Raw genomic sequence first — 10747 nt, forward strand, 5'->3', positions numbered from 1 at the left:
TATCTCTTATAACCTTTTCCAGCACTTTACCAACAACTGAAGTAAAGCTCACTGGTCTATAATTTCCAGGGTTGTCTCTACTCCCCTTCTTGAACAGGAGAACCACATTTACTATCCTGCAGTCTTCTGGCACTATTCCTGTGGACAATGATGATTTAAAGATCAATGCCAAAGGCTCGGCAATCTCCTCCCTGGCTTCCCAGAGGATCCTGGGATAAATCCCATCCGGCCCAGGGGACCTATCTATTTTCACACTCAGATTCATGTTCAGTCTCTCCAGTGTTTTGTGCAGGTCATTTGGACGTTCAGAGAGACCACAGTGTTCTTTTTGGCAACCTTAGACTGTGTTGATTGACAAGTTTTCACCGAGTATTTTGCAGGGGGATCCATCAGAGCATCATTCCTCCTTTTCAACACAGACTCTCCTTCCAAGTTGATGGAGACACTGTCTTAGTCCTTTCAGTGTCCTTTGCGATGTTGAACTTTACGCTTGCCAACACACTGAGAGATTGGCGGAAAGTTTTCTGCCCCTATATATTTTCAATCAAAACTAATGATCAAAATCCTAGATATTCAATGCTGAATCCTGAATAATGAATTTAACTCAGGATGTCTCTCCGTTTACCTCCTATCAAAGCAACACGGTGATAAGTAACTCTTCAACCTGTGCTGAAATCTGATGTTAAATTCTGTCTGATTCAGGCAAGGAAGGAGTTAACGAGTGAATTTGAATGAAATGTATGAGAGAGTAGTGACAGATTCAGATGTGATGTATGCAAATAAAAATTGAAACATCAACTGTCATCATCTTCTTACAGTATTTTGTTGGCTTCATTAGCTGTCATTCTTTGGAAACAGTGGAGTGTGTAGGCCCAGTTCATCCAGACTTTCATTTAAGGTACACACCCCTATCGATCCAGAGACCAAGTCTGTTGAACTTTTGTTGCACTCCTTCTATGGCAGTAATGTCTCTTGCTTCTGTACAACTGAAGCAAGGCTTCACTATTCTTGTACTCAAATCCTTTTGTGTTAAAGAATAACATTCCATTAGATTTCCTGATAGCTTGCTGAACCTACAAGGGTGTTCAAGACCAGCAACATCAGATCTGACGCCAAGCTCATGGCCTACAGAGCCCTCCTATATGGCTGTGAGCCATGGATTGTCTACAGCAGACACCTCAAGGCACTGGAGCTGTCCCACCAACACTGCCTGCATAAGATCCTGGGAAACTGCTGAGAAGAAAGATGCACCAACACCAGTCACCTCGACCAGGCCGACATCCCCAACATCGAGGCACTGACCACCCACACCTTCATCAGCTGCAATGGGCTGGGCACATTGTCCCCATGACCGACACGAGATTCCCTACTCCCAACTCCGAAAGGGCAAGTGAGCCCCAGGTGGACAGAGGAAGCACTTCAGGGATACTCTCAAGGCCTCACTGGGGAAGTGCAGCATTCCCACAGACCCCTGGGAATTATTGGCCCAGGGCCAAACAAGTGAGGGAGGAGCATCTGGGAAGGTGTTGAGCACCTTCAGACTGGCCGTTGGGAAAGAGCGGAAACCAGGCAAAAACCGCAAAAGGAGCATGCTCCCACACCAATGCCCCACCCACCCCTTTCTGTCCCAAACGTAGCAGAGCCTGTGGAAGTCACAGCGGTCTGTACAGCCACTTACAGACTCACTCTGAGAGTGGAGGAGAGTCATCCTCATTTGTGAGGGACCGCTGATTGCCCTGATCTTGTTTGCGTTTGAACATGGACTTCTTCAGTACCTGAGGATTTGCAAATGGTTCTGAACATTGTGCAATCGTCGATGAACATCCCCACTTCTGACCTTATGACAGAGGGATGGTAATTGATGAAGCAGCTGAAGGTGGTTGGGCCTAGGACACTACCCTGAGGGATTCCTGCAGAGATGTCCTGGAGCTGAGATGACTGACCTCCAACAACCACAACCATCTTCCTATTGCCAGATATAACTCTAACCAGTGGAGAGTTTGCCTCCGATACCCATTGATTGCTGCTTAGCTAGAGCCGCTTGATGTCACATTCAGTGAAATGTGCCGCTGATGTCGAGGGGAATTACTCTCACCTCAGCTCTGCAACTGCAGTTCTTTGACCATGTGTGATTTTGGCATGTGCTGCATGTTATACGAATAGTTTGATTTACATGGTGTTAGTCCAAGATTATTAATAAAGAGGAGTACTTACAGTCCAACCTCTTGGCTCACAACTGGGAATGCTAATTGGACAGGGCCTGGGGTCACTGTGTGGATCTGTCTGACTGTATCAAACAACACAGAGACATCACTTTCATTTGTAAATATTGAACCCTGTTAACAAGTGAGGAATGGGCAGTGAAAAGGTGAAGATTACTTCGATGTTAACTTATCTGTGTTTCAGGCAGTGAGGAGAGAAGGTAGGCAATAAAATGAATGAATTAAAGGAGAGGAGATGAGAATGTTTTTGATATGATGAGTTGTTGTGATCTGAGGCAAAAGGAAGTTCCAAAAGGGGGTTTAGATTCGTGTTTGAGAAGGAGAAATTGGAGAGCAATGGGGAGAGAGCGAGGTTGGGGAAGTTGGACTGAATGTATAGCTCATTCAGAGAATCATCACAAGTTCAGTGAGCTAAATGGACTCCTTGGAAGATGTGATCTGACTATACACTTGCTGCTGTACAATATCTTGAAGGTTTTCAGCTGATTTCACTGCCGAGGGGCCTCGTGTTTAATAAAAGTTGAAAGAAATGAGAGCTCAGTGTCTGATGAAACTCAGTATTCTCACAGGGAGTGCCACTTGGGGCTACACACTCTGTGTATAGCTGAGTTTCTAACAGAGGCCTTCACCTGGAACCCCAGGCACTGGAAACTGAAGAGGGAGAGCTCTGGTTACACACCGAGTTGAGGATTAGCAGAGGCTTCATGTAAAGAGCCAGGTTTTGGTAACATTCCATAGGCTGTGATGTGCTGGGATCTTGACGCACATAAAGGTGGTCAGGTTGTGCCAACTTGAACATTTCCATCTTGTATCAATTTACACGGGATTCTCAATTTCTTCTTGAAGCAGGAATTTGGAGCACTATTTCTAGAAAGTTTTATGGTCATTTATGGATGTAGAAGCATGTTTTGGAAGGATGTATTAGTGAAATCTTCCTTTTGATGCCAAGAATGTGAGAGACAGGGAGTGATCTCCAATTCCAGCTTCTTGAGCATTCCCCATTCCCATCGGCACCAGCGTCAGTGTTTGTGCATCCAGCTGTCTCGGGCCCCAAGCTCTGGAATTCTCTCTCCAGCTCTCTCCGCCCCTTTCCTTTAATAAACTCCTTCAAACGTACCTGTCTGATAGAGCTTTTGCTTCTCTGTACAGAATATTTCCTCATGTGGATTGATGATAAATTTTGCTTCATTTATTTCTGCTGTATGGCATTTTTAGGATGTTTTACATATAAAAGGCTCTCTATAAATCTAATTTGTTGGTGCAAATGTGATGAGTATATGAACTAGGAGCAGAATGAGACTATTCAGCCCCTTAAGCCTGATCCAGCCACAATTATTATCATGGCTGATCTCAGTTTGTGATCCATAGCCAAATGACCACATACCCTTTGGTCAGTCAGGAATCCGGTGACTCTGCCTTAAAAATGGTCAATGACCTGACAGATCACACTCTGCAGGAGACACTTTCACAGATTCGGAATCCGATCAATGAAGAAAATTCAACTCAGCTCCAGGGGTTAATGGAGAGATACCTCACTTTGAGATTTGGTTCCTCGATCTCACAGGACTCCCACAAAGGCAATGGCCCAGTGGTATTATTAATTCAGTGACCCAGACAGTGTTCTGGCGATCCAGGTTTGAATCCTGCCACAGCAGATGGAGAAATTTGAATTCACTTCAAAGAAATCTGGATAACCATGAAACTATTGTCGATTCTCAGAAAAATCCATCTGGTTCACTAATGTCTTTCAGGAAAGGAAATCTGCCATCCTCACCTGGGTCTTGACTATATGTGATTCCACACCCACAACAATTGCCCTCTAAAATAGCTTAATAAGCCATTCAGTTGTACCAATTGCTACAGAGTCTCAAAGAAATGAAACTGGACAGATCATTAGGCATTGACCTAGGCACCAGAAAAGACAACAGCAGAAACAACCCTGTCAACCCTACAAAGTCCTTCTCTCTAACATCTGGGGGCTAGTACCAAAATTGGGAAAGCTGTCTCACAGACTAGTCAAACAGTAGCCTGACATAGTGATACTCACGGAATCATACCTGACAGACAATGTCCCAGAAATGGTAGGCTTAATCTATGTGGATTTCAGTAAGGCCTTTGATAAGATTCCAACGGTAGGCTGCTCTGGAAGGTTAGATCGCATGGAATCCAGGGGGAGCTGGCAAATTGGATACAAAATTGGCTTGATGGTAGGAACGATGCCTGGAGGCCTGAGACTAATGGTGTGTCTCAGGGGACGGTGCTGGGCCCATTGCTGTTGTTATCTGTATCAATGATTTGGATGAGAATGTACAAGGCATGATTAGTAAGTTTGCAGGTGACACTAAAATAGAGGGCATCGTGGACCATGAGGAAGGTTATCAGAAATTGCAGCAGGACCTTGATCAGCTGAGGAAGTGGGCCAAGAGATGGCAAATAGAGTTTAATACAGATAAGCGTAAGGTCTTGCGTTTTGGAAAGTCAAATGAAGACAGGGGTTTCATGGTGAACGATAGGACTTTAAGGAGTTTAGTGGAACAGAGGAAACTTGGAGTTCAGGTGCATATTTCTCTGAAAGTGGAATCACAGGCAGACAGAGCAGTGAAGAAGGCTTTTGGTACACTGGCCTTCATCAGTCAGGGCAGTGAGTATAGAAGTTGGGAAGTTATGTTGCAGTTGTACAGGACGTTGGTGAGGCTGCACTTGGAGTATTGTGTTCAGTTTTGGTCACCTTGTTATAGGAAGGATGTTATTAAACTGGAAAGAGTGCAGATGAAATTTACAAGGATGGTGCCTGAACTTAATGGTCTCAGCTGTAGTGACAGTTTGGACAAGCTGGGACTTTTTTCTTTAGAGTGTAGGAGACTTTATAGAGGTGTATAAGATCATGAGAGGCATGGATAGGGTGATTGCACTCAGTCCTTTTCCCAGGGTTGGAGAATCGAGGACTCGAGGGCATCAGTTTAAAGTTAGAGGGGAAAGAATAAAAGGGAACCTGTGGGGAAATGTTTTTACACAGAGGGGGGTACACACATGGAATGAGCTGCCAGTGGAAGCGGGTTGAGGTGTGTACATTAACAACATTCAAAAGGCATTTGAACAAATACATGGATTGGAAAGGATTAGAAGGATATGGGCCAAGTGCAGGGAAATGGGGTTAGTGTGGATGGACATCTAGGTTGGCATGGACCAGTCTGGGCCAAAGGGACTGTCTCCGTGCTGTAGGACTCTCTGACTGGGTGACTCTAAACCACCATCACCATCCTGAGTACGTCCTATCTCACTGCCAGGATAAACCCTGCAAAAGCAGTGGCACAGTGGGATATAGTCAGGGGGATTTGCTCTGGGAGACCTCAACATTAATCTCATGGCTTCAGGTTAAACATGGGCAAGAAAACCACTTGGTGGTTACCACGTACCGTCCTCCCTCAGCTGATGAATTGCCATTCCTCCATGTTGAACAACACTTGTAGGAAGCATTGAGGATGGCAAGGACACAGAATGTCCTCTGGGTGGGGGATTTCAATGCCCATCATCAAGAGTAGCTCGGCAGCAGCACTACTGATCGAACTGGTCGGATCCTAAAGGACATAGCTGCCAGGCTGGGTCTGTTGCAGGTGGTGAGGGAACTAACAAGAGGGAAATTCATACTTGACCTCATCCTCACCAGTCTACCGGCTGCAAATGAATCTGTCCGTGACAATATCAGTAAGAGCGACAACCGCACATTTCTTATGGAGACAAAGTCCTGCCTTCACATTGAAAATAAATGCAGCACAGTGGCTCAGTGGTTAGCACTGCGGCCTCACAGCGCCAGGGACCCAGGTTCGATTCCAGCCTCAGGCGACTCTCTGTTTGGAGTTTGCACATTCTCCCCGTGTCAGCGTGGGTTTCCTCTGGATGCTCCAGTTTCCTCCCACAATCCAAAGATGTGTAGGTTAGGTGAATTGGTCATGCTAAATTGCTCATAGTGTTCAGAAATGTGTAGGTTAGGGGTAAATGTAGAGTGATGGGGAATGGGTTTGTGTGGGGCATTCTTTGGAGGGTCGGTGTGGATTTGTAGGGCTGAAGGGCTTGTTTCTGCGGTGTAGGGATTCTATAACTTCAATAACTTCTGTAACCTCCATCGTGTTGTGTGGCACGATCAGCGTGCTAAATGGGACAGACTTCGAACAAATTGAGCAACTCCAGATTGGGCATCCATGAGGCGCTGTGGGCCATCAGCAGCAGCAGAACTGTACTCCAGCACAATCTGTAACCTCATGGCCCGGCATAGCCCCCACTCACCCATTACCATCAGACCAGGTGATCAGCCCTGGTTCAATGGAGAGTGCAGGGGGTATGCCAGGAGCAGCACCAGGTATACCTGAAGGTGAGGTGTCAACCTGGTGAAACTACCAAACAAGACTACTACATGCCAAACAGTGCAAGCAGCAAGTGATAGACAGAGCTAAGCGATGGATCAGGTCTAAGCTCTGCAGTCCTGCCACATTCACTCGTGAATTCACAGCAATGTTCAGCCAGAAGTTCCGAGTGGATAATCCATCTCGGCCTCCTCCAGTGGTCCCAGCATCACAGATACCAGTGTTCAGCCAATTCCATTCACTCTGTGTGATACTAAGAAATGGTTAAAGGCACTGGAAACTGCAAAGGCTACAGGTCCTACATTCCGGCGATAATACTGAAGGCTTATGCTCCACAACGTGTTGCTCCCCTAGCCAGGCAGTTCCAGTACAGCTACAACACTGGCAACTATCCGACAATGTGGAAAAATTGCCCAGGGATGCCCTCTACAGAAAAGGCAGGACAAATACAACCTGGCCAATTACCAGGTGAAAACAATGACTGCAGATGCTGGAAACCACTTTGCTCTGGCCCAATTATCACCCCATCAGTCTGCTCACGATCATCAGTAAAGTGATGAAGATGTCATCAACAGCGCTATCAAGCAGCACCTGTCAGCAATAACCTGCTCAGTGACGCCCAGTTTGTGGTCTGCCAGGGCCAGACAACTCCTGACCTCATTACTGCCTTGGTTCAAACCTGACCAATAAAGCTGAATGTTTCTCACCTCCAAAGGTGGGGTGTCAGTGACAGCCTGTCACATCAAGGCTGCATTCAACCAAGTGTGGCATCAAGGAGTCCTGGCAAAACTGGAATCAAAGGGTATCGGGGGAAAACTCTCTACTGGTTAGACACATCCCTGACAAATTGGAAGATGGTTGTGGTTGTTGGTTAGCTCCAGGATATCCCTGCAGGAGTTCCTCAGGGTACTGTCCTGATGAAGGGCTCATGCCCAAAACGTCAATTCTCCTGCTCCTTGGATGTTGCCTGACCTGCTGCGCTTTTCCAGGAACACATTTTCAGTTCTTAATTTGTGCACTGAATAATTTTGTTACAATGCCAGTGTTTACAACATCTGGAGAGATCATGTCTGCATTTCACTGGTGAAAAATTCAATTGCTCTATTTGCTACAGATCTCAAAATAGATGCCCTAATTTCTCAAATACATTTCTTCAACTTTATTTTTCAGGTTACTGCAGGACCTCTTCCAATAATGCTGACTTTTCTCATAGCAATTCAACAGTAAGCCCTGGTTGTTCCGAGCTGTTTGTTTTTCAGTGGTTTACTACAGCAGACCATTACCAAACTATTATGTTTCAGGCATATTTGCTATGATGTGATTATTTATTCCCTTGTACATTCAAATACTTAACATTGTGGATCATCACTAGCCTATCTGTCACTCAGTTTTTTAAAGACTCACATCTTTTTGTCTTACCTGTTCGAGTGCCACCGATAACATTTACAATGAATTCATTCACATCAGTTTCTCATAGACAAATTCGAAAATTGCCCAGTCACCAGTCTTTATTAGTATTTATACTAATAATATGTTTAACTGTATTGACAAATGAACAATACCAGGAAAGAGGAGTAAAATACCAGTGTGACTGTCTTTTATTCATTCGCAGAATAAGGGCATTCCTGGGTAGGCCAGCATTTATTGCCCAGAGGGCAGTTAAGAACCAATCACATTGTTTTGGGTCTGGAGTCACATGTAGGTCATTAGGATAGGGATGGCAGCTTCATTCACTAAAGGACATTATTGAACTGGATGGGTTTTTCCGACAATTGGCAATGGATTTGTGGTTATCATTAGACTCTTAATTCCAGATTTTTATTGAATTCAAATTCCACCATCTGCCATGGTGGGATTTGAACCCTGGTCCAAAAATATTACCTCGGTCTTTGGATTAACAGCCCAGCATTAATACCACTCAAAAATATATGATTGAAAAGCACTAATAGTTCAAAAGTGGTTAACACCTTACAGATAGAAAAGGTAGCTTTGTACTGCATGGTGGCTCAGTGGTTAGCACTGCTGCCTCACAGCACCAGGGTCCTAGGTTCAATTCCAGCCTCAGGTGACTGTCTGTGTGGAGTTTGCACATTCTCCCCGTGTCTGCGTGGTTTCCTCCCACAATCCAAAGATGTGCAGGTTAGGTGAATTGGACATGCTAAATTGCCCATAGTGTTAGGTGTATTAGTCAGGGATAAATGTAGGATCTAGGTGGGTTACTCTTCGGAAGGTTGGTGAGGACTTGTTGGGCCGAAGGGCCTGTTTCCGTACTGTAGCTAATCTAGGCACTATGTCATTTGTATAAAGCAAAAGAAATACAATTTTACTTTAATCCAGTAGAACATTTTATTTTATTAGCAGTTAAATTGCAGACCTTTTCCTATACTTAAAAATTGTTTGTTACAGCAGTTTTACATTGTTTCAAAAATAATCCATTCACTATTTAAACTTACATATTTAGTCCACATGAATATATTCTGATACAAAAACAGAGATTGCTGGAGAAACCCAATAGGTCTGGCTGCATCAATGGGAAGAAAGCAGAGATAATATTTCAAATCTGGTGACTCTACATCAGAACTGAATGTATTCTGTGTTTGCAGATAGAACAGAACATTCCCATAAATAGAACAATGCTTTCATTTTTATTTGCTTGGTTTTAGCACTGTTTGTTCAAAAACAATGGAAGAATGAAGAGTTTATTGTGCTTCTCCAATATGTAAGGCTGTCCCCTGAGTTATTACCCATTCTGAGGACCGTGTGAAATCATTGGAAATAATCACAGAAACTGAATTTTGTTGTACAAGTACAATTTTAGATGAACAGCAAGCATTGCAGTATTAGTTTATCAGTAATATAAATTAAAGACTGTAAGAATTACACACTACCCTGCTGCCTACTTGAGGCATTTGTAAACATAACTGTCAGAAATATAAATGATTAATGGAGGTTTCAACATATTGTGCTGAGTGGGTGGAGAATAAGCCGACAACAGTAAGATGGAAAACCTTTCTGCTTAACAATAAATAATAAGGCAATATCAATTTGTAAACCTGTTGCATAGTTAATCATTGGAACTATTCTTGGAAAAATGCCTTATTTTACAATTACCTTTCTTATCTGTATTTAACATTAACTCTTGCATTGCGAGGCATGATACTTGCAATTTCTCAGGCACCCTTTTATTTGAAATAATAGGAACTAAATCTGCACTTACAGAATAATTTTTAGATTTGTCAGGGATGCTCATAAAATAATGAGTTTTTGCAAAAGTCAAGCTGAAAGTCCTTGTCAAGATTCTCGATTCTCCGTTAGCCACCATGCTGTTATAAAAAAACAATCTTGCTGGAAGTAGCACTAAATCATATAGGACCAGATCTTTCTAGAGTTGGATGCACGCCTTTTAAACATGTTCTGAGTCCTTCAGTTTAAATAGCTTTTGCATAGGGATTTCCCAGAAGTGCAATCTGATAATGACACAATGTGGGCAATGGGTATTTGACACTTCAGTGAATGGCAGGACCAATGGCCTAAAACTCCTGAATCAAAGACATTTAAAAAGTAGAAAAGAAGCAGGAATGATGTAGAGGAGGATAAATTAGTGACAAATCAAATATGGAGTGAAAAGCAAAGAGAAGAGGAGGATAGATGAGAGAGGCAGAAAATAATGCAGAGATTGTCAACAGAGGAAGCTACCTCTCATCTAAGGCTGACATCATTCAGAAGAATCCGACTTGAAGGACACTTCTGTATGAAGGAACAGAATTCTTTGAAAATATCTGTCATTGGGAGAAAGTATGGAAAAGGTAGCGGAGAAAGGAGTGCCAGTAAACTCAAGGCCAAGGACAAATTTCACCTCCCGGAAACTTCTGCCAAATGTGGGGTTGGATATACAACTTTAGGATCAGGCTCGTCAGCCACACTATGACCCACTGAATCAATTATCAATTACTGGGAATTTCCAAGGTGGAATATGAAGCTCATTAGGGAGCCAAGGTCTTTTTCCCAGGGTAGGGGAGTCCAAAACTAGAGACCATAGGTTTAAGATAAGAGGGGAAAGATTTTAAAGGGACTTAAGGGGCTACATTTTCACGTAGAGGGTGGTGTGTGTATGGAACAAACTGCCAGAGGAAGTGGTGGAGGCTGGTACAATTAGAGCATTTA

The 10747-nt window shown here is 43.7% G+C and overlaps 1 protein-coding gene across 1 annotated transcript in view; it reads left to right on the top strand.

Moving 5' to 3' along the window:
- The window catches only part of LOC122556230 (collagen alpha-1(V) chain-like), a 25000-nt gene extending 17190 nt beyond the window's left edge, over positions 1-7810 (top strand). The window contains exon 4 of the mRNA XM_043702823.1: positions 7754-7810. Coding sequence (XP_043558758.1) covers positions 7754-7810 — 57 coding nt within the window. The remainder of the gene's footprint in view (positions 1-7753) is intronic.
- The last annotated feature ends 2937 nt before the right edge of the window (positions 7811-10747 follow it).

The sequence above is a fragment of the Chiloscyllium plagiosum genome, chromosome 2, assembly GCF_004010195.1.
Source record: "Chiloscyllium plagiosum isolate BGI_BamShark_2017 chromosome 2, ASM401019v2, whole genome shotgun sequence".
Taxonomy (NCBI): domain Eukaryota; kingdom Metazoa; phylum Chordata; class Chondrichthyes; order Orectolobiformes; family Hemiscylliidae; genus Chiloscyllium; species Chiloscyllium plagiosum.